Source organism: Dipodomys spectabilis, unplaced genomic scaffold (assembly GCF_019054845.1).
Source record: "Dipodomys spectabilis isolate Male_0828 unplaced genomic scaffold, ASM1905484v1 ptg000095l, whole genome shotgun sequence".
NCBI lineage: Eukaryota > Metazoa > Chordata > Mammalia > Rodentia > Heteromyidae > Dipodomys > Dipodomys spectabilis.
The window spans coordinates 21755824-21780929 of NW_024870772.1; the positions used below are offsets into that span (position 1 = coordinate 21755824).

Genomic DNA, 25106 nt, shown 5'->3' on the forward strand with positions numbered 1-25106 from the left:
TATTTAATTTGCTAAATTTCTTTTCTAATATATTTGTTGATAAAGTACACTTTAATAGTTGACAATAAAACTTTAACATTCAGAAAAATCTAACTTCAAAGGCTTCAACAATTTCTTTGCTGAAACATACAAATCTTGTAAATCTATTCTGAGTGTATTTTAAACTTAAATCTTAAGTTTATGAAGAACTTGCTATGAATAAAGTAAAATGTAAAAATGCCATTACTTTTCCCCCTACCTCCCAATTCCTCTTCTCCACTGGGATATTTTCTTTTAAATGATGAATTCAATTGTTAGAAAAATGTTATAATACACTTAAAAAGTACTTTCAGCTGAGTGTCAGTGGCTTACCTTTTAATCTTAGCTATTCAGGAGGCTGAGATTGGAGGATCCACATTCAAAGGATCCATGTTCAAAGCCAGCCCAAACAGGAAACTCCATGAGACTCTTATCTTTAATTAACTACCAAAAAAGCCAAAAGTGGAGTTGTGGCTCAAGTGGTAGAGTGCTAGCCTTTAGCAAAAAGTTCCAGGAAAAGCCCAGCTCCAGGACCAGCAGAAAAACAAGAGGATTTTTGGTTCTAATATTGTTTTGCCTCTTAATCAACTTTTCTTATTACCTAACTAAACTTTGTCAATCTAATGCCCAAACTATAGAATATGCCTACTATTTCTAAATATGAGACATCTATATTATGAATTCTATAAACTTTTTGAAATTGTAATAGTATAAATCTGAAGATAAAACAATATATGGCTGTGGTATGTTTGTCATCATTCTAATAATTTTCTCTTTCATTAAATTCTTGTAGTAGTCTCTTTATACCCCTATAAATTAACGTCTAAGGTAATTGGTTTAAATATTATTGCTATATAAATATAATCCTAAACATGAATGGACATCATAGGATTTTAATGATTTTTAATTTATCCAACCTATTTTCCTATTCCATGTGGATAAAATACTTCAATGGTACAACAGGTGATTAATCTCTCTATCTCTAGGCCATACTATCTGTAATCACAAATAACCAAGGATGCACTTAAGGATAAGAAACACTGACTCCAATAACAAGAGTATTATAATTAGTCTAATTACATTCCATTATATCCATTGTAACCATGGCTAGTGATTTTCTTTTACATTGAGATGAAAATGTAATGTGAGAGGCTGAGGTAGTAATGTCTTAGTTAAATCAAATGGGAAAATCTATATAACGGATGGCATACCAGGCTATCTAGTCACATGACCAGGAGATGCAAGGATCCACTTTCAAAATGGTGGACATTTATACTATAGGCCAAATACTATTATGTGGCAAATTAAAAAAAAAATCTTGGAGGTTCAAATTAGAGAGGTTATGTCCCAACAATGTTGTAAGTGCTGGTAGAAGAACTACACAGTCACAGTGAGGGACTTCCCAATTCCAGGAAGGTTTTCAGGGTACTCTTCCTATTAATCTTGGCTATATTCACCAAGGAATAAGATGTGGGAGACACACATAATCACAGAACACATCTTCATTTATCAACCACTGATGGTACCCTTACTATGGAGCCTGGATGACTAAAAGATGAAAAGCTATGGTTCCTAAAAATGAGTAGAAAAATAATAGAAAATCCTAATACAGTATGGGGATGCTATGGGGAGTTGAAGGAGTGACTTTAGCAGAGAAGGCTTCACAAGAGCAAGCAACACATGGACTGGGACCTAAAGTTTCAATAAGAAAGAGATAAAAATGAAAAGGAAGAAAAAAAATGAAAGGAACAAAGATGGGAAGAGAATGAAAAGGCCAGATTAGTTGCACATAAACAGTATTTTTATTTGTCAGATGACAAATAATCCACTGTATTAAAAAGCAGACCCTTATATCTCTTGATAGATACTCCATGGTGTGTGTATGTGTATATATGTCTATTTGACTTGATGAAAGGCAATTCTACCTCAGCTTCTTTCATATTACATTTTTATCTCAATTTGAGTACAAATAGCATGAACTCATGAGCCATGGTTCTAAAGGAAAAGAAACCTTGGGGGCATAACTGAACATAATTAATCATTGTAATAGTTCTCTGGAAACTAGAGTCAGTCTGGCCCAGTGGGAATAAAGGATGGAAAGCAGAGGCAATGGGGGAGCGGCTCCACAGAGCAGACTGGCCCTGACTGGCCTGAGGGCTGAAGTGGGCCTCTCTGTGTTCTTTTTCAAAGAGTGGGGAGTATCAGCAGGATTTCAATCAATCTGCTATTAAATGGATTCAGGGATGGTATTATTCTGTGCTTGTTCTAATTGCCCTACAAAAGAGAAATCACTAAGCAGAAGCTATAATATTAGACTGCATTGAACTAAGAAGTTTTTACTTAAGAATTTACTTTTGAGACAGTGACACTGTAGTTTAGGCTGGCCTCAAACTCAAGATTCTCCTGCCTCAGCCTACCCACTGTCAGGATTACAGGTGCTCCCAGCGTATCTATCTGACTTTAATTTTTTAAAAGACGTGAGAAAAAAGACGTGAAGATTAGTATTTAACACCCATAGTCTTTGCTACTAAGCAATCTTTTATTTCAATGGTTAGGCATTTAAGAAAACTATTGCATTCTTCTATTTCTCGCTACTCTCCTACCTTTTATTTCATCATTACTTTTCATATTTCATTAGACCTATCTGAACCAAATTTTGCACTGAAAGTACTGCTGAAGGAACACTTTTTTTTTTAAATACCATAAGCCTCTTCCTTATGAATCTATGTCCTTTGTGAAAGAACACTGTCAATTTGCTATTAGTGGATAGCCTTTCAAAACAAGTATTTGCTCCTCATGAAACTGGACAAGGAGAGAGTTGTATAACAAGGTATGTACTCACCTTCCATACTCTCTGTTCGCTCAGCTTTAGTAGTATCATCGAATCCCTGTGCAGACCCCAGGTCTTTATCCATTCTTTCTTTATCCAAGGCTACAGAGTCTCTGGAACCACCATCTAGGTCTCTTTCATGTTCAGTCTCCAGTTTTGCTTCACTGCGCTTCACAGACTCTATTTGAGAATTCTCAAAAGTCCTATCTCTGTCTCGCTCCCTTTCCATAGAATCAGGAATTAATCTTTCTCTTTCCCTGTCCAAGTCTCTCCTTTTGTCTCGTTCTCTCTCCCGTTCCCGCAGTCTCTCCCGATCTCGGTTCCGTGACCAGTCTTTATCAGCTTCTCGGTCCCATTCTCTCTGCCGTGTATCTCTCCTCTCTCTCTCCCGCTCTCTATCATGCTCATATCGATCCCGTTCTTGAAGCCTGTCTCTGCTATCAAATGACCCAGATCTTGAATGGACTTGCCGATCTGACTCAGGAGAACTTCTTCTTGAACTATGGCTTCTTGAATCTTGACGATCTAAAATAAGTATACCACATCCGAAGTTAACATATAATAAAATAGGAACAGAATGCTTTGTTTTTAGGGTTCTTTAGAAGTTACAATTTATCTTGTGTTTTACATATACTTTCAACAATCTCTTCATATATTACCCTGCATATGTGCATATTCTACAGTTCCTCTCCTTTCCTCCCTACCCCTCCATTTCTCTACTTCTAAATATGTATAACTTTGAGAAAAATGTTATGGCTCTCAAAATGTTAAAGTAAGTTTTGTAAGTCTTGTCTATTTCTACTACAGGCCCAAAATATCTTAGTAAACATATAAATGAATTAGGCATTAGTAGAACTAACTAGTTAATTTTTAAAAATCTCTTCCTTATTTTCCCTTGTCAAGTTAGTATTGAATTCGGGAAGGTTAAAATGGCAGGCACAGATACAGGACATGAATTCATACCCCCTTTAAAACAAGACATGTCATTGTAAGTCCCGTAAAACTTAAGGTAGTTTATAATCAATCTGGCATTTAGAATTATCATCTGGTTGGAATATATAGCATAGGAAACACAATTCAACTTATTACCTGAAGAAGTACTTCGACTAGGTTCTCCACGTTTCAACTGATCAATCCTAGATTTTCTCTCCCCCGTGACTTCCAGGCTCTTTGTTTTTTCTCTATCTCTTGAGCCACTATGCAGCACTCTCTTTCTACTACCTTGGTCGTCCCCACTTCGATGGGCAGAATCATTTGATGGGGAGCGCAGACGGCCAGAGGTGTGACTCCGGTTACTCCGGTTGCTCCCCAGGCTGCTGCTCCTCTTTTGGTCTACCAGTTTGCGGTGTGGTGTGTCCTCTATAGTCACATGAGGGGCCTCTACTTTTTCCACACGTGTTCTGTGGCACTTTCTATGTGAGTCTTCACTGGCAAAAGTAGTATTGACGGTGGAGGGGGTGGCAGAGGTGGGCGTGGAGGTGGCAGAGGTGGCAGCAGTAACAGTGGTAGAGGTAAGCACCGCAGCTGCAGCAGTGGCAGTGGCCACAGGAGGTGGAGGAGGGAGAAGGGAAGACAGAGGGGAAGGGATACTAGCTGCAGTGGTAGTGGTGACTGCATGTTCTGATTCCATCACTTCTGTCCGGTCTGGCACATCCTCATCAGACCAGTCACTAAAGGCAGTATCCTCCTTCTTCAGAGGGTCCTCTAGCAGGCCATCCTTATCACTAGAAATTTCAACCAGGTCCTCTTTGTTTGTCATAGGGGGAGTCCGTGGACCTCTTTTCTTCTTACTTTGCTGGGTGGCTTCTTCATCCGAAATATCAGAATCACCTTTGGATCTTTTGCGTTTTTTCTCAATATTTTTCTTCTTCTGTCCTTTTTTAGGTGAGAAGACTTGACCATCTTCAGATGTTGTCTCAATACTACCCCTCTCTATTCCAACATCATCCTCTTTCTTTTTCTTAATAGGTTTCTTCTGAAGTTTTGCTTTTTTCTTACTTTCATCATGGGCTCGATCAGATAGCTCACGATCTTCAGACTGGTGGTGGCCTACCAGGTCCTGGGCACGTGCTCTTGAGTTCTCCATGACTTCTGTCTGTTCTCTCTGTCTATCTACAGAAGAAATTTTCTCTTTCAATTCTTGCTCATCATAGCGCCTCGAACTCTCCTTTCTTTCTGGCTTACGGTCCTCTTCTTTCCATCTACCCTGCCTATCTTCTGTGAGGTGTGATGGGCTGAGAGAACGAGATTCTTGAGGTCGTACAACCTGGCTCAAGAGTCTGTGCTTTTCATCTATACCAAAAAATAAAAAGTAACCATATCTTTACCAAATTAGCAACAGAACACATGACATTGAAATAATACTACGATAGTCTCTCCCTTTTTAATTATTTCAGTAAAAATAAAAATATAGCTTTAACTACAAATAATGGGAAAAGACAATGCATTGTAATAAAAATGACTTTTTTTTGTGCTGAGCATTGGGGCTTGTTACAAGGCCTTATGCTTTTGCTTGTTTTATTTATTTATTTATTTATTTTTTCACTCAAGACTGTAACTCTACCACTTAAACCACAGCTCCACCTCTTGTTTTTGTTGGTTAACTGGAGATAAGAATTTCTTGGACCTGTCTGTACAGGCTAGGCTGGCTTCAATCAGTAATTCTCAGATCTCAGCCCCACGAGTAGCTAGGATTACAGGCATGTACCATCAGTACCTAGCTTAAAATGTATTTGTAACGTATATTTTAGCCATATAGAAAATGCATGGCAACAGTATAGCAAGGAAACTATTAAAAATCGTAAATTACCAGTTACATAGTCTCACAGTTACTAAACAGTGTAACTACAGACACAGAAGAGGGACTGTGCTTACTTTTGTCATCTCCACTGTTGTAGGTGTCGCTGTCAGGAGAATGTTCACGCCTGCGCTTAGGTGACTGCCGAGGGCTGGCACTTCCTTCATTTCTATAGCGCTTCCTAAATTGGGCAAGTAAATGCAATTTACAAAATGTTGATGGTTGTTTTTCACTAGCATTTCTTTACAGTAACTGTACTGTCAGCTGTATCACACAAAAGACATGCAGTGTCCTTTATAAAAATTTGCTAGGGATGTGGATTTTAAAATACAAGGTAACATGTATTTCATTATATGTGCATAGTTATTCAAGTTGAAATTGCCAGATTTAAATACTGCAAGGAGAAAACAAATAGCAGAAAAATCAGTATATTAATGTGCCTTCTGATATAAACATTCTTCAGTTTTACATTCTTATGATAAACAAATGTCTTAGGCTGGGAAAGAGAAAATATGGCAATATTTTTGGAATCCAACAGTTGTGAGTTCTACTTACAGCCACATTACTTATTATACAACTTTTAAATAAGTTCCTTAAAGTCACAGAACTTTAGCTTTCAACTCTAAAACTGGAGAAGATGAAAGTCATTCTGATAAAACTGCAGTATGGAATACATTAATTACGTCATATACCCAGTGCCTGGAAGGTTGTAGATAGTTTTCCTTCCCCCTCCTAGAACCAATTACTTGAAAAATTAATAAAATGATTCATATGTTGACTGAATTTCTTGTTCTTTAGATGAACTGTAAATGAAGAGTGCTTTATATCTTTTGGGTACTTATATTTATTACTCTAGTATTTTCTTGTATTTTCCTTCAATTATGACCACTATTTTAAGTATTTATAAATACCATGGTCAAACGCTGTGAAATATGCTATGGTACACATCTCCATCTGCAGATGGTAACCATGTAGAAAAGCTGGCCTAGGAGTAATATGACTACTCACAGGTGCCAGTTTGTTTAATTCCTTATGCACAGCTCTTCCCATTGTAAGGTGGCCTATTTCTTCAATGTTCTAATTTATGCTGGCTTAGTGACTCCCCTTATATGATGAGAGAATGAATTTAATGAATTTAATGAATGTGACACTATACAAATCTAGAGAGAAATGAACGGCCTTGCTGCTTCTGCTTTTGCTCTCAAGATATGTTCTACTACTACATGCAAAAGCAGACATTGGATCACAACAGGACAAGGTCATGTGGTGGAGAAATAAAGCACTAAAATTACTAGACATGTAAGAAAGCCCACTTTGAGTCATCTAAGCCTACCTGAAATGTCAGGTTGATGGTGGTTATTTTTAACTAACTTTTGGGGTAGTTTGTAAACACAGCAAGAAATAAATGATACATTAGAATGTGTCAGTTTAAATAAAATCTTAAAACATTAAAAAATTAAAATTCTTCGAAGGAAATATCTAAAGAAACAAAACTACAATAAAACAAATACTGTGGCAGTTCAGCAAATCTTCTACACAGCGGTAGTTTGAAAAAGAGTGGTTTTCTGGATAACTCAAAGCACTGAGACAACAATCCAATTAATGTAAACATCACACTATTAATCTAATTTAAATTGCTTTTTGTTACAGTTGTCTGATTTCTAAGTTTCTGGGGTCAATTCTTGAGTCTGCTAGCCAGAAAAACTTTCACTATTACAAGCAGAAATTAGAAACATAAAGAAAACAACTCATTGAACTAGATAAAACATGTGATATAACAATTTCAGAATTTTTAAAAAAAGTACAGATTTCAAGTGGGCAGAGGAAGGACATGTTTGCCTACATGGATTAAGTGTCTATGAGGTTTATACTAAAAAAAAAAGCTTTTCCTAAAACGTGGGGTAAGGAAAGCAGGAAATAAGACAGAGGTTACAGAGCGTCCAATGCATAATGGAAGAAGGCTCTACTTGTGTGCTACATTGTTTGTTCCTAACCATAATCCATAACAGTAGTGAAAAACCTGGCTTAGGAAAGCATAGCAAAGAGAACTGCTAGGCTGACAGGTAGAATCTTGGATAGTCCATTTCACCATCTGGAGAAACCCTTTCTGAGACTGGAACTAATACAAAGGAAATAGGAGACTGATATCTTTCCTAATTCTTTCTTTCAAAATCAAGATATAATCACATCAGAACAAACAAAAGCTAATCTAACTCATATAGTTCAGCAAAGCAGTCATTTTGGCTTAAGAAAGAGAGAAATTCTATCAGACATATTACATAATAACTTACCTTTGGCCCTAATAACCTACTGTACCTCCACAGAGGTAACTTCTACAATCTTACTTTCTTCAAGCTATGTTTTGATTTTAAGGATTCTCTCAGTTTTTAAAACACTGAGTGCTTGCTGTGGTAACACCATATATAAAGGCATAGGAAACATGGGAACCACAGGGCAGTAACACTTAATTACTAGTCAATATCAACTAGTTTAAAGGGGACGTGATGGCACACACACAAATTCACTACCACTTTTACATTTGATTACTGTGGGAAAAAAAAGTCTGCAACAGTCAAGAAAGCTCATCTGTCATAGAAAATATCTAGTAAGCTGGGTATGGTGGCTTATGACTGTGATCCCAGCTACTTGGAAGATGGGGGAAGAAGGATCCCAAGTTGGAGGCTAGCTCACATAAGGTAGTATCTCAGAAACAAATTTTAGTAGGGCACCAGTGGCTCATGCCTGTAATCCTAGCCACTCAGGAGGCTGAGATCTGAGGATCACGTTCAAAGCCAGCCCGGGCAGTAAAGTCTGTGAGACTCTTATCTTCAATAAACTACCAGAAAAAGAACTGGAAGTGGCGCTGCACTGTGGCTCGAGTGGTAGAGCGCTAGCTAGCCTTGAGCTGAAGAGCCGCAGGCCCAGAATTCAAGCCCCATGACCAACACCGTCTCCCCCCCACCCCAAAAAAAGAGATTAGGGGCAAACCTCACATGGTACAGTGTATGCCTCGCATGCAGAATGACCAAGGTTTAATTACCACCTCTGCCCAACCTTTTTTCTTTGTATATTACCTAGACTTCGTTAATTTTGTTATGGCAACAGAAAATAACTTGTTGATTATTTGTAGCTCCTGGATTCAGCAACAAAATTTAAAAATTATTTTTCCTAGGCAATGAAAAACGCTTTATACATGCAGTGCTTTTGAATGCTTACTCAAATATAACTTTTAAAAGCCGACTGGGAATCATTCTTACTTTGATTTTCTCTCATCATGTCCATCTCTGGGATTCCTATCTTCTCGGATATCTTCTCGCTTATCCCTGCGGTCATCCCGTCCCTTGTCTTTGTCTTCCCATTCCCTTTGACGTTCTCGTTCCTTATCCCTTTCTCTCGCTCTTTCTCGTTCCCGCTCTCGTTCTCTCTCTCTCTCCCGTTCTCGCTCTCTCTCCCTCTCTCTTTCTTCTCTCTCTCGCTCCCTTTCTTTTTCCCTATCTCGTTCCCTCTCTCTTTCTCTCTCTCGATCATGGTCACGATCCCTCTCTCGTTCACGGTCTCGCTCTTTTTCCCTTTCTCTTTCTCTCTCCCGTTCTCTGGCCCGCTCCCTTTCTAGCTCTCTTTCCTTTTCTCTTTCCCGATCCCGTTCACGCTCCCTCTCTCTTTCCCGCTCTCTGTCCCGCTCTCTCTCCCTATCTCTGTCCCTAGCCCTGTCGTCTCTTCTATCGTCCACTCTGTCTACTCTTCGTTCCTCTCTTCTTTCATCACGCTCAAGCTCGTCATTTCTCCCCTGATGGCGTATTGGTGAGCTTGGTCTTTGATCTATAATGAAAATCAAGTTTTGTCAGTGATTAATTTGGCAGATAACCTATAGGTAAGACAGCATGGCAAATCTTAAAAATTTATCTGAATACAGGGTCACATTGGCAACAAATTATAAATCAGCTTCTATATTTAATTTTAATGTAATAATCAAGTAATAATCACCCCTAGACCTTTAAAAAATGCTTGCTTAAAGTCAATTTCCTTTTGCCCTCTTAACTATCATGTGTTCTGCTCCCCATCAACCCCCTTCCCCCCTCCCACTGATCCACCTTTGATCTTTCTCTGCATGCTCCCTACCCTACTCCAGCCCACTGCTCCAACCCCACTTTCTGCCATCTCTACCCTTCACCTCTGATCTTCTCTGTCCCCCCAGCAGGACCTGAGAACACTGGTGGCAAAGGATAGGGGCAGCAGGAGGTGTAGAACATAGGAGCTGAAGGAAAAAAAAAATTTCCCTCGTAAGTCACACCTCTAATTTCAGGCCAAATCATATACACATTAAAGTGCAGTGATTATATGTGAAAAATATGGAACAAAACGTATGTCAAAAGTGTGGCTGCAATGATCAGTTTCTTATCATACATTAGAATTAAGGGCACTGTTGTCTAACAACTGTAGAACAGTCAAATGTAAAAAGTATCTGTATTAGTACTAAACTTATAATGAATAACTATTAATAACAGCAACTTTTTTTTTCAGTCTATCTAAGAATCACACCAACACAGAGAAAAAGACCAGATGCCTGGATGTGCAAGAAATCAAGCTAAGATAAAAAAAAAGTGTGTAAAATCCACAAACTTTTCTAAGAGGCAGCCATTTTTGATAGCAACTACTCTAGTATGATCTATACTACTATGCTGCTTATATTTTCACTCTATAATGTACATTGGTTAATTGATAAAGAAATTGTATTTTAGTTTGTTAAGTGGAATACCTAACATCCATTTATTTTTATGAAGAATAATTTTAGAATATTTTTAGGGAAGTATATAATAAAGTAACTTGAAGTTCCCTTCCTTATCACAGATGAAAGATATACTCAATATTTACTATGTAGAGGTTTTATTTCCAGACAGAAAAGTTTGAGAATTTAAAATCTAACCAATCTTTTCCTTTCCTTAGTTCTTAAAAGCACAGAAATTATGGTCCAGAACTCACTATGGAAATTATGCCTAACTGTTAGTTTTTCTTAAAAACTTTTATTTTGGTGAAACCAACTTAATTTAAAAATGGTTCTACAGTAAATGGAATCCCAGAATGCTATATATATCCATGCTCTAGACAGTCTGAATTCCTAGTTGGTGATCATAACCAAATACCCTGAAACAAAATCAATACTCTATCTCATAGCAATTCACACTAAAACTTCTGAATATAAGAATACCAGACAATAAAATACTGTCACATATAAAACCTTAATTTTCTCAACCAACAAGACAATGACTTTTATTTCCCAAGGAAAATAGAATATGAGCACGCCACACTAACACCTCCAAACTATCTTCCATACTATCATTCCCCTGGAATGTATTCTTCAAAGATGTGCCTCTATTCAAATGCTTTCTTATCTTGTTCAACAACATACCCACTCATGAAAGCTGGCAAGTTCTTAATGAGCCTCTCATCAGACTTTTCCTTGGCTTCTTTTCTTCATACCAATTATGGCACATCACCACTACAACCTCATAACACAATACATACTACTCTAAATAAAGCACACAGTTCTTTTAGTCCTACATGTCTGCTTATGTTGTACCTTTACCTGCAAAATGCTTCCTCCATTGTTCCTTCTAGCAAGCATGTATCTTTCAAACCTAAAGAAGTTAAGTCTTTTAGTTAAAGCAGCTTTCTTGAACTTCCTCAGAATTATGTTTGCTTCTCTGTCTTCTCATACAACTTCATATAGCAACTGCTATACTTCAACTGCCTATTCTGTGGCTAGACTATGAAGTCAGATTTAAATATTTGGTCATGTCTCTACCCTCAACATCTGTCAGTCTCTCTACTGCATGCCATCCTCCTAGACACAGCAGTCTTCTTTCATATCCTGAGTCATAGAAAGCTATTTCCTATCTCAAGAAATGTGTACCTATTCTTTCCTGCCCATGAAATCACTTTTATCCTTAAAATGCTAATTTCCTCAGTAAAGCTAGTTTCTTTCTCCCATTTGCACCTAAATAACGTTTCCTCAAATTTTTTGTTAACATTAAAACAGATTCTCTTATTTCTTTTTCTTTTTTATTCTTTTAGTTTCAGTCCATATTGGTTTCTTTGACAGTCTCAATGAGTCTTTTGGAAGTGAGAAGGAGAATCTTCACCACTGAGTTATACAAAGACAAGAACTATTAAGTGTCTAACAAAATGCTGATGTGGGTACTCAACAAATACTTGATTACCTCAAAATGTATTTCTACTTTAGTCATACAACTGATGTTTATTAAAATATACAGATAACTGGTCTGGTATTCAAAAGACCTGAGTTTAGATTCCAGTTCTGGAACTTCTCTGTAGTATTAAAATGTCTCTTAGGGGCTGGGAAGGTGGCTCAGTGGTAGAGCGCTTGCTTTGCTATGCCTGAGGCCCTGGGTTCGATTCCTCAGCACCACATAAGCAAAAAGAAAAAAGCCGGAGGTGGCGCTGTGGCTCAAGTGGTAGAGTGCTAGCCTTGAGCTGAAGAGCTGAGGGACAGCGCTCAGGCCCAGAGTTCAGGCCCCACGACCGGACCCCTCCCCCCCCCCCCAAAAAAAATGTCTCTTAGTAAAACCTCCAAGATTGTGAAATATCGATTATCTAACTTTAGAAATAAAATACTGTAAAATTTCTAGGACTATTGTAAAGACTAAGTAAAACAATGTATGTAACAATATTATCAGCATTCTTGTCACCCAGTAGAAGTGTGTGGTTGAACTAAACACAAGATTGAAATCAATCCTACTGCTGAGTTCAGGCCCACGATGAGGAAACCTGAGCTAGGATATGAAAATTTTAAAAAAGTATCAGGACACAGTATAAAAGAGAAGTTGTTAAAATGCAAGGGAAGAAACAATTTCAGAAATATGGAACATAAAAACTCTAGTCCTGCCTATAACTGAAAAACTCCTAATACACCTTAGGCTTACCTTTCACAAACTCATTCCAACCAAGCCGTCTGTTTCTGGGCTTGTCTATTCTCTCAAAAGTAGATAGTGTCTTAAAAGAGTTTGTTCCCTTCTTATTACTATTTATTTCAAGAAATAATATTACTTTTTTGATTCACCTATATTAACATACCAATATTCATCAACTGAAAAAATATTTCAAACTCAGCACTATAATAAATCTTGTGTTAAGAAATCAGCCAAACACAATGAGACCTTCCTAAGATTTTTAGATTTTTAAAGACCCAAATACAGACAATAAAAGCTTGCTATATAAAGTACATATAACCCTTAAATGTTTTCTTGTAATCTTGCTTCAAAATTCCTTTAAGACCACAGGCACTGCTGATGGCACTGTAATCCTAGCTATTCAGGAGGCTAAGATCTGAGGATTGCTGTTCAAAGCTACCCCAGGCAGGAAAGACTGTTAGATTCATCTCCAATTAATCCCCTAAAAAAAACAGTAGTGGAGCTGTGGCTCAAAATGGTAGAGTGCTAGTCTTGAGCAAAGACACTCAGGGACAGCACCCAGGCCCTGAGTTCAAGCCTCATGACCAACCCCCCCCCAAAAAAATTAAGAGATCATATAACAGATTAACTAAATATCTTTAGCTTAAAACATATGAGTACAAAATAAGCTAAAGCAAATACTATATATTCTCAGAACAAAATAACACAACATTACACTCAACAATCCCCAGACCTATTACCATTTTCCTCTGGCTCCTTTCTGGCAGTCTTAAGAAAATTCTTGATTTTAAACTATTAAACTACTCACAGCTTTTTAAGGAGTTTTGACCTGTTTGGTTACAATGGGAGAACAGTAGGGCATCCCAGTTTTGAACTCTGCTGCTTTATCTATTGGTAGCTATTTTACATAATCACTCCTATACCACATGGACTAAGACTATATGAATAAACACAATAGACACTATAGTTTTAAATATCTTAAATGATATTTGGCATTACAAAGTACATCGATATCTGTTTAAAAAAACAATTCACTTGGCTGAAGTTCATAAAATTCTGTTGACAAACCTCTTTCTCTGTTGTCCCGACGGTCTCTCTCTCCATGTCTTCTCTCAAAGGAAGAATCTCTGTTGTCTCTTTCTGGGTATCTGTCTCTTTCAGGATAGCTACTTCGAGTTTCCCAGCTGTCATGATAGTTGCTACTACTACTGTGACTATCAATTTGAGAACCTCTTGTGCCTCGACTTCCTAAACAAAGGATATTCACACAAACATTTAACAAATATAATACTTTCTTCAACAAGTTTCACTAGTCATACTCTTTCCTCCCAAAACAGCACCTTATATTTTTTATTCCCAAATGTGGTAATCACTGCTAAAAAGAATATTAAGTATTAAGTCAGAATATGCAAGTTTGTCTAACTTGTCTAACAAATTTTCCTAACTATAAGGTCAAAACCTGGGAGTATGACTCAAGTGGTAGTACCTTCTTAGCAATCATGAGGCTCAGAGTTCAAGCCCTAAAACTATTAAGAAAAGAAAATTAAAAAGTCACATAATGGCAACATCAAGCAATACCTAACCCTCAAAACAATGAAACAAAATACTTATTCACAGAAGTAAAAAATGAAAAATATGGATATGATCTACTGCTTTAATTACAGTTTATAGTGAACTATTTCATTATAAAACCAAGGTAAGTCACACGCTAATAATTCATGCCTATAATCCTAGCTAATGAGGAGGTTAGATTTGAGGATCTCAATTTGTAGCCATCCTGAGCAGGAAAATCTGGGAGACTCTTATCTCCAATTAACTACCAAAAAAGCAGGAAGTAGAGCTGTAGCTCTAGTGGTAGAGTAACAGCCTTGAGCAAAAAATGCTAGAGGACAATGACCAGACCAGACACAGGTCTAGCCCTAGTACTGGCACCAAAACAAAACAAAGCAAAGCAAAAAAAAAAAGAGAGAGGGAGGTGGGGGAGAGAGAGAAAGAGAGACTGAGAGAGGGGGGGAGAGGGGGAGGGAGAGGGAAAGAGGGAGAGAGGGAGACAAGGAGAGAGGGAGAGAGGGAGAGAGGGAGAGAGGGTGCACCTGCAAGGTAAGCTGAGCACTCAGGAAGCAAACATGTGGAAGATTATAGTTCAAAGCCAGCAAAGGTCAAAAAGTCTGAAAGACTGCATCTCCAAAATAACCAGTAAAATGTAGGGCTGGAGACTTGGCTCAAGTAGAACACCAGCCCAGCAAGTCCCTGAGTTCAAAGTTGACAGAGGAGGATGGGGTGAGGGGGAAGAGATAATGAAGGGAGGGTAGTAACAAAGGTAATTTGGCAACATGAAGTGTTACCTTAAATTTTTTTATGAAAAGATGTTGGAAAAGGATGTTCATAATAACTTTATATGTAACAGACTCAAATTTGAAATCTTATGTCTTTCAGTGGTGAACAGTCAAATCATGGCAGAATATACCATGAATCGTGCCATGAGATAGTATTCAGCAGTAACAAGGAACATACTACTGAGATACATGCAACTTGGATGAATCCAAGGAAGATTATGTTGATTAAGAAAAAGCCAATGACAATAGCATCATTCCGTTTATGAAATAGTTATGCAGGACCATCTTAGAGGTTATTAGGAGTCACAGACAAGATGGAGGGGTAAGTGTAGCTATAAAGTAGTAACACAAGTAAATTTTGTTACAGTTCAATGTCTTGATTGTGGAGAAGGTAATACAAGACTATACATGTAATAAAGATGCACAGTTACACACACAAAAACACTGAATATGAATAAGCCTTATGTGTTATATACCAGTGTTGATTTCTTGGTTTTGTTTCTATACCATAGTTATGTAACATGTTAACATCAGAAAAACCCCATACATCATGCTGTAATTTCCTATGAATCTCTACTTAAGAGAATTTGAACTTTTTAATGGGTATGATACAAATAGAGAAAGGGTATGAGTATGGGGCTGCTAAAATCAAAAGCAAAAACTCTGCAAGGCTCTGTCTCAATCTTACGGACTGTACCAAATCAATTCTGATGAAGAGGCTAAGTTTATTACAAATTTAAAAACTCACCAATAACCAACTCAAAGTAATAATTAGAGAGCACTTCCTCAAGAAACACATACTCACACACACACATACCACACTTTCCATATAAAAGGCTTTGAAACCCAAAATTGAAGATATTCCTGAATAAAGTACGTAAATACCTACAAGGAATGTCTTAGAAATTAAAGATCAGGAAACAGCATTTAAGACTATGAAAGTGCTACAGGTAAGGTGCTAGTAGCTCACACTTCTAGAATGATCATAATAAAAAAAGGCTATTTACTATGCATCTTTGTGTTTTTTTGAAACCCTTAACCATTGTGGATGTAAAATTTTTTTGATAAATACCATTTATAATGGCAACAAAAAAGACAGTAGCCAGGAATAAAAAAATGAGAAAAACCTTAATAGAAAATGTATAAACTGATAAACTATTATAGGTAAAAATCCAACAGTTTTTTCATAAAATTAAAAACTAATATTTTGAATTTGTATGTAAAAGGGTCAGGAAGTCAGGAATGGTGCTAATTTTACCATTCAGGATGACTGGGAGGTAAAGACCACCTGGACTGCAAGACTCTGTCTCAAAAATAATTAATTAATTAGTTAAAAAAAATCATTTTACAGAACTTCAGGAACCGTCAACACTTAAATGATTTTTCTGACCAGGGATAGCCCAATAGGCTAATGGAAGTTCTGTAGCTCTGTAGCAGTGTTTGGTGGTAGGGTAAATAAAGGAGTATTTACCCTAAATCAATACAGTAAGCTATATATTAGCCTTAGTCATTTAGACAGTCATAAATGCAAAGTCATTTGGGTGATGGCAAATTCCTTTTTCCCCCTGAGAAGAAAAAATGGAAAATCACAAATTCAGATCATACATTCAACTGACTGAAAATCATAAAATAATAACAATGAATGTAAAAAATAATGCATTTGAAAAGCAATCTTAAATTTAGTACTTGCTATAGGAATACAGAAGATACAGTTGACTAACAAGAGAAAAGCCTTACCCTTTTCAGGTATCTCTGGACCTCTCCCCCTACTTCTACCCATGCGGTCATTCCTAATTTCACTCCGAGACTCATTTCTGGAGTCATTCCTTATTTCAGTACGAGAACTTTCTTCTCTTAAGTGATTTCTGCCATAACTCCGGGATTCATCCTGGTATGTGTCTTCCTTCCGATGAGTATCTCGACCTTCACGGTCCCTATAGTCATGAGAGTCCCGGGTAGACCTTGAATCTCTGGGGTCTCGGCTTTCCTTGGTTTCTCTACTATAGTCCCTCATCTCCCTAGAGTCTCGGATGTCTCTGGAGTCTCTTAGCTCCCTGCGATCTCTAGTATCTCTTCGATCCCGGCCATCTCGAGGCTCTCTGTCTTCTCTGTGATCTCTAGAAGAGCTCTGGTCCTGTTCATACTCTCGTTCTTCTCTTGTGTCCTTTTCTCTGTCTCTTTTGCTTCTAGTCTCTGTAACACAATTGGAAATAAACGGTAATTCCTTTTACAGAGTTTCACAAAACTAGATCTAGCTTATTTAATATAGTGCCTTAAAAATCTTACAATATTTATATTATTTTTACAGCAAAAGCAAAAACATGGACAAATACTAAATTAAACAATGCTTTTATTAAAATTCAAGAGGTAATTTTATTGATACCTGATAACTATATATATATATATTTTTTTTTTTTGGTCCAGTCGTGGGGTCTGAACTCTGGGCCTGGGTGCTATCCCTCAGCTCTTCAGCTCAAGGCTAGCGCTCTACCACTTGAGCCATAGCGCCACTTCCGGCTTTTTTCATTTTGCTTATGTGGTGCTGAGGAATCGAACCCAGGGCCTCAGGCATGCAAGGCAAGCACTCTACCACTGAGCCACCTTCCCAGCCCCTGATAACTATATTTTTAATTGGATAAAACTTTGAACAGCAACTTACCCTGCGTAGAGACCCTAAACTCTAACAAATAAAAATGGAACATATCTTTTGTATAGCTTTTTAGTAACAATTTCTGATTCTGAGGCACACAATTAATCACTACTACAAGTACTAAGCTACATTACAACATATATGTTCACCTCAAATGTATTTAAGCACTAGAGTAGCTGTCTGGCAAAAAAAAAAAAAAAAGTATTTAATTCTGTTATTCTATCTTTCTGAGCTGCTTAACTTACTGATAATTGCAACCATTATTGAAGTTTTCCCTATAGCATTTCCTAATGTATCATAGAAAAAATAAATCCTTCATTTTTTTTAACAAACGGACCTCACTGATTACATAATGCAATCTTGTCATATTATATATGAAGAAATAGAGGCCCAAGGCTGAATGGTTATTCAACTCTGTATCTCAATGGAATTTGCAGACTAAGAATCCTTGGTTAGATATGCCTAGGGAAGGCACAGCTTATTACAAAAATCTAGTATGTAGCCAAAAAATGAATGAGAACTCTTAAGAATAAACCTACCCTTTTATTCAGGTTCGTGTGTGCGTACATGTGCGTGTGTGTCTGTGTCTGTGTGTCTGTGTTGGTCCTGGGTGATGTCCCTGAGATTTTGTTCTTTTGCTCAAGGCTAGCACTCTATCACTTAAGTAACAGCTCTACTTCTGGCTTTTTGTTAGTTAACTGGAGATAATAGTCTCACAGACTTTCCTGCCTCGCTAACTTTGAATTCAGTCCTGAAATACTAGAATTACTGACATGAGCCACCAGCATCCAGTAGTTAGTCAGGATCTTATGCAAGTTGCTTTCATATCCTGGAATAGTCATATTCTGAGGCTATTTTAGCAAATGTAGCAGCTGTATTCCTTAAACTTTTAAATTTATCTCCTTTTGTCTATTCCCTGGTGGCTGGAATACATGGAATTTTTCAAGGACCTAAACACCTTGAATTCACAAGCCCTAGGACCTCATATCAATACCCTAACTCAATGCCAGTTGCTTTCCTTATATACCCAGGTGTCAAAAATGCTGCTAAGGACAGAAACAAGAGGCAAGGGTCCAATATAGCTTCAGACCTCTGAGTGCACAATTATGTTTCTGCTCTTCTTCCCATGTCAATTGTTAGTACCACATCCTTCTTTCCCGAGTCCCCATTATTTTCACAAAAACATCTAATAAGTACATTCTTGTCTTTACGTACTCACTTATCCTTCTACTCAAATCATTCTTATTTCAGAAGATGACATTTAAATAGGGGCATAATCATCTGCTTAAATCTATTCAATTTCTTTCATGGGAAGGTAAAGAAACATCCAATCTACTAAAGATTTCTGCTATACTGTAGTCCTTCTTTCCACAAAAAAGTATTCCTATGAGATCTGATTACATATTACTTTCCTTTCATTAATGTTTAATAGCAATACAAAATCTTTACTAGTAATTAAATATATTTTTATTCTTGGTCAAATATAGTTGTTAAATATCTTACTAAAATTAATAGCTAGAGTTTTCCTTCTTACTAATGTTCCATAAATATTGTCTTTAAATTTCTATCATGTATTCTACATGTAAGTTCTATATACAGTTAACATTGGTATGGTTCCAGAATCATGTACACAAAAACTGTAAAATAGGTGTATTCTCTGGACCCAATCTACACATCCACCATTTTGTGTGTTGTATGTGTATGTATGTGTGTACTGGGGTTTGAACACAGGGCATCATTCTCTCACTTGGCTCCTGCTCCCTTCCACTACCCTCCTGGCTAGTGCTCCATTACTTGAGTCAGTTCCAGCTTTTTGCTGGTTAACTGGAGATTAAGTTTCATGGATTCGTCTGCTCAGGCTGGCTTCAAACCAAGATCCTTAGATCTTAGCCTCCTGAGTATCAGGAATTATATAGGTTAGAGTCACCAGTGTTGGAGCTGTTTTGTTTGAGTACTGCAGACAGAACCCAGGGTCTCACACATTCTAAGAGAGTACTCTACCTCCAGACCTACTTCACTGTTCTTTAAAAGACACAAAGTAATCAAAATAGAAGCTCTAACAAGATGGCCAAATGTACTCAGTAGAATATCTTAAAAGGAGGCAGGAACTAACATACCTGTATGTGCTCATTTATATGTACTTAATACTGTGCCTTTCATTCCTGCGTCTTTAAGCATTTCTAACTTCCCTAGTTTGTGTGATACAGAGGCTTAAAATGAAGCATTCCTCCTTCATCCCTTTCCTATTAAAATAAGTATGGATGTCTAATATTTTAATTATAAAGCATTTAAGCAAAAGAACCCTAAAGACCAGCCAAGCTAAAATACAATGCACACCTTCCCGCCTTTCATGCCGTCGATCATGAGACTGTGAAGTTCTGTCATGATCATGCCTCCCCTTCTCTCGCATTGGGGAGCGATGCCTTGGAGGACTCTGCTTTCTCTGAGGAGAAGACAAACAATGTGAAGGATAAGGGGAAGCAGAACGTCGTAAAGATGGAGTTAAAGTCCGCTGATAAGATGGTGAAGGAGTTCTTTTGTGCCGAGGAGAAGGAGAATGTCTTTGAATAGATGATCCCGATTGGGAGGATGATGAGTGATGTCTAGAAGATATAGGAGAATGATGTTGTCCAGCTGGGGAAGTGGATCTATGAAGGAAAACAATAAACATGCTCTCAACACCCTCAATTGTAGCCAAAGGAAAAAAATCTTTAAAACAGTAAAGACTGTATACCCTAACTTAAAGCTTAGAATTCACTCTGATAAATTCTGACTAGTAAGAGCTACACAGGAGGTGGCTGCTCATAACAAGGTTTCTAGGAAAGGGAAGCTACCACTACCTGAGCCAAGCAGAGTGTGTGCTGCCTGTTTTGATATTTAGGACTTTACATTCATCATCAAGTTACCCTAAAACACAGAAAATACCAAGTGTTGGTGAAGATGTGGAGAAATCAAAACTTTTGTGCATTGTTGGTGGGCTTGTAAATTGTGTAACTGATATGGAAAGTTTAAGTTCCTTAAAAATTTCCTCAAAAACAGAAATAAAATTATTTTATGATCTAGTAATCCCACTTCTGGGTATGTACTCAAAGTAACTCAAGTAACTCAAAGAAGAGTCTGGAAGTAGTGGTCTAACAATACTTTCTAAGTACTAACAAGCTATACATTTAAAAATGGTTAAGATAGCACATGTTTATGTTTTTATAACAACAAAAAAATTCAAAGATAAATTTCAAAAGCTGATATTTATATTTACTTAATCATCCATGCCTCACTATTGAAACTACTAAGCAGAATACACAACTAGCAATAAAACCAAAAACTCATACTAATGTTTAAAAACTTCTGCAGAGTAAGCACTTGAGATTCTACAAAAGTAGCATTTTTAAATCTTACTTACCTTGGCTTCTCTCTTTTTTCTCTTTGCCTTTCAAAATCTCGTCCTCTGTCCTTCCCATCTCTTGGTTTTTCTTCAATCCTATCTTTCACTTTATACTTTTCTTTATATTTTTTCCCCAGAGCAATATCTTCTAGTATAGGAGGAGGAGGACTGGGTGTACGTGGCCCTTTCTTTTTACTTTGGTTGCCTTTTGAATTCCTGAAGGTAACAAAGAGCTATAATTACAGGTCTAAATATTTTTGCAATACCAAACGGATATTTTAAAAAGTGCATTTTAAAAATAGCAGCCTTAGGGGGTTGGGGAGTTAGCTCAGTGGAAGAGCTCTTGCCTGGCAACTGCAAAGCCCTGAGTTAGGTCCTCAGGTCTGAGGGGAAAAACAACAGCCTTTGCCAGGCACTGGTGGCTCACTCCTGTAATCCTAGCTACTCAAGGAGGCTGAGATCCAAGGATCACAGTTCAAAGCCAGTCTGGGCAGAAACATCCGTAAGACTATCATCTTCAATAAACTACTCAGAAAAGGCCAAAAATGGTGCTGTGGCTGAAGTGGTAGAGTGCTAGCCTTGAGCACATGGGGAGCACATGAGTTAAAGCCCCAAGACTTAAAAAAAAAAAAAAAAAAAAAAAGCAGCCTTCATTCCTGCTGCTTTACCTTTAACTACGGTGTATACTAGTAACTGATACTTGCAACTTATTTTTCTAAACACTTCTTATTGTTAAATAAAACTGCTTCAACTGGATTTTTAAGTTCACAGTATAAAAGTAGATAAAGAAAGCAAAACTGATCAGGTATCTCTGTATCTAGCTCCTCAGAAAACAAAGAGGATTCTAGTTCAAGGCCCCTTAGACAAAAATTAAATGAGACCCTTATCTCAATAAACAAGCTGGGGACTCTGAACTTCTACATTTTCTACCCTTAATTACATCAGTTTTAATTTCACTGCATCTCTGTTATGACCAAAACTTCTTAAGTTTATTAGCTACTGTATCTCCTGGATCTCTCAAGTAAATTCCAATGCCATTCCCATCTCTTCTTTTACTTGCCATTATCTTAGTTATAAAATTTAATAACGTTTTCTTTAAATAGAAACCATCTTGGATCCTAAATCTATTTCCTATTACCCTGAGTAATAAGAAATAGTCTCAATATTCCTCAGGAGTCTCAATATTCCTTGGATGTAAAAAGATAGTATACAGTCCTTAAAATTGCTGATACAATTTAAAAAAAAACATAAAAGCATCTGAATTATGATTAGCATGCAGAAAATTTAACTCTCTTGATTCTTATCTTTATTTCTTATTATCACAGATTGGGTCAATCACTTAGGCAAGTAAGAAATTACTAAAAGCTGATGACAAAATTTATTTTTCATTCTTAATTTCTAAGAACAATACATCATCTCATTGAATATTTATGAGATGACTCAACCTTCTCATACACCTAAAATGCAATGTGTTTATATTCCTAGATATCTATCTAAATGAAAATAAAGATAGAAGAATTCTTAACAGAAACTGAATTTCCACATTCTGCCTATGTTTACCAATCTTTTTTTCCTTGGCACACTGCAGAACCATACATCTGATACATTTCGAAATTAGGTGTGGCCAACTGACCAAGACCTGGTCAAAAGTAGGTGAGTATGGGCTGGGAAGGTAGCTCAGTAGTAGTGTGCTTGCCTTGCATGCATGAAGCCCTAGGTTATGCATGAAGCCCTAGGTTCGATTCCTCAGCACCACATAAGCAGAAAAAGCCAGAAGTGGCACTGTGGCTCAAGTGGTAGAGCACTACCCTTGAGCTGAAAAGCTGAGGGACAATGGCCAGGCCCAGAGTTCAGGCCCCATGACTGACAAAAAAAAAAAAAAAAAAAAGTGAGCAAAAAGGATGTGTATGTCTAGGTCTGATTCTCTAAGGACTCTGATGATAGACCAGGCAATTGGTAGACTACAGAGATAAAGTTTCCTTATATATTCCATTCTTTGGTTTTCTTGAAAGTCCAAGAAAAGAGAATCATGGTCAGAAGGCACCTGTGTTACTGAATTTCATGTATAGAACAACAGCTAATATTTGGAAATACCTAGTTTGATTCCACTTGAGAAATTTTTGTTTCTTCTGAACCTAAATATTATGTTAAACCACTGACATTTTGGGATTTAGCTATTGCTACAACCAGGATTATCCTCATAGACTTACTAAAGAGAGAATTTCTTCACGTTAAGAAGTATGTGCTTAAAAAAACCAATTATGCTACACTGCATTGTTTTCTGGGGTTTTTTGTTTTGTTTTGGTCACTAGTGGGCCTTGACTCTGGGCCTGGGCTCTGTCCCTCAGCTCTTCTGCCAAGGCTAGAGCTATACCACTTGAGCCACTGTGCCACTTCCCGCTTTTTCTGCTTATGTGGTGCTGAGGAATTGAACCCAGGGTCTCATGCATGCAAGGCAAGCACTCTACTACTAAGCCACCTTCCCAGCCCTATTGCATCATTTTCTAGAGGAAGGAAGCAACATTGATTTTGCATATTCTCACATCAATAAGACCTTTCAAGATATGATTCTCTCCCATCCCAATCTATTTGTTTTGAATATCTTTTTACATAATTTATATTTGTATTATGAATAAAGAAAAACTTAACTAACAAAAACTAAGATTAAAACTGCAGATAGAATAGATATTAGATGTATGATTTTTGGGGGACGAGAAGTACTAATACTGGGGTTTGTATTCAGGGGGCTGGGGTGCTGTCCCTGAAGCTTTTTGCTCAAGGCTAGGCTGTACCACTCAAGTACAGCTCCCTTTCTGACCTTTTGGTGGTTAATTGGAGATAAGAGTCTCATGGACTTTCCTGCTGTGGACAAGCTCTGAATCCTCAGATCTCACTCAACCACCTGTGTAGCTAGGATTATAGGTGTGAGCCACCAGTTCATAGTGATTTATGATATTTATTAACACTCTATCACATATCTCAAGATTAACTACTATACTGAATCTTAACTATCAAAAATGCTAACTTTCAGAGAGAAGTTTGAGTTGTGATTTGACAGTAATTTTATGTCCATTCAATATGAAAATGTTTACTTGCCTCTGAGTTGACTTACTGGTATTAGCTGAACTGTTCAGTTGAATTTTAACTGAAACTCAAATTGTTACTTGTGTTTAATGTGTCTTTTGTTTACTGTTTGATCCAGCAATAAAATTCAAATTGTTACTTGTGTTTAATGTGTCTTTCGTATACTGTTTGATCCAGCAATAAAATTAAAAGTTGATTATCTGACATACTCAAAGTGCATTGCAAGGAGAAACAGTACATGATAATTCAACATGCTTTTTTTCTTTGTATTTCTTTAAGTGTGTTTTTTTTTTTTTTTGTCTTTTCTTTCTTGGTACTGGGGATCAAACATAGGATGCTACACTTGCTAGGAAAGTGCTTAGACACTGACCTGTATCCAGGTCCTTTTTGTTATTTTTAATGTACTCTTTTCTAGGATTTTCTGTGCTATTATTAATATAATGGTGCAATAGTTAACAAACTATTGCAAGATAGGAAATATAGTAGTTAAATCAATGTGAAAAATTGTGTTACTAACACAATAAAAGACTAAATGAAAGAAATAACAAAGCCTTCATTTAAACAATAATTAAAATTTTCTATAAAGAGATTAAATTTCTATTATTTCATGAAAGGAAAATATAAGAAAACAAAGAAAAAGAAAGGGCATTTCTGGTATGCAATTCATTGAAGAAATGAAAAGAAATACACATACTTATATGGTTAGCCAAAAGGATAAGTGAAATGGATCAGATCACACCATGATTCAAGTTTTTCCACATCACTTTGCGGTATTTACTCACTAACAGAACAAAGAAGAGGATCAAGTCAATGTTACTGAGTGCCTTATTACAATGCAAAGCTCTATGCAAAGCCAGCACTGTGGAAAAACAGTACAGTGAACCATCAAGATCCCAATTTCAAGGAGCTTAAATTTAATAGAGGTTGTAAAACATATGTCATAGCCAAAATATAAGTACAACAAAGGAAATAAAAATTATGTCTGGTAAGGAGAAATAAGAAAACATTTTCAAAAACTTTGAGTTTAAGCTAAAGATCGACAGATTGAATGTAGAAGATTGTAGTAGGAGGGAGATTAAA

At 37.0% G+C, this 25106-nt stretch overlaps 1 protein-coding gene across 4 annotated transcripts in view; it reads right to left on the reverse strand.

The window, feature by feature from the left end:
- Positions 1 to 25106, reverse strand: part of Zc3h13 (zinc finger CCCH-type containing 13) — a 55996-nt gene that overhangs the window by 10926 nt on the left and 19964 nt on the right. For 2 of the 4 annotated variants that reach the window (XM_042685409.1, XM_042685407.1), the window contains exons 8-16: positions 20961 to 21158; positions 19898 to 20208; positions 16648 to 17103; positions 13643 to 13822; positions 9817 to 9900; positions 8903 to 9464; positions 5723 to 5826; positions 3938 to 5140; positions 2861 to 3373 (exon numbers count right to left, since the gene is read on the reverse strand). In XM_042685409.1, the coding sequence (XP_042541343.1) occupies positions 2861 to 3373; positions 3938 to 5140; positions 5723 to 5826; positions 8903 to 9464; positions 9817 to 9900; positions 13643 to 13822; positions 16648 to 17103; positions 19898 to 20208; positions 20961 to 21158 (3611 nt within the window). The remainder of the gene's footprint in view (positions 1 to 2860; positions 3374 to 3937; positions 5141 to 5722; positions 5827 to 8902; positions 9465 to 9816; positions 9901 to 13642; positions 13823 to 16647; positions 17104 to 19897; positions 20209 to 20960; positions 21159 to 25106) is intronic. The other 2 variants (XM_042685411.1, XM_042685410.1) reach the window with 1 other exon arrangement.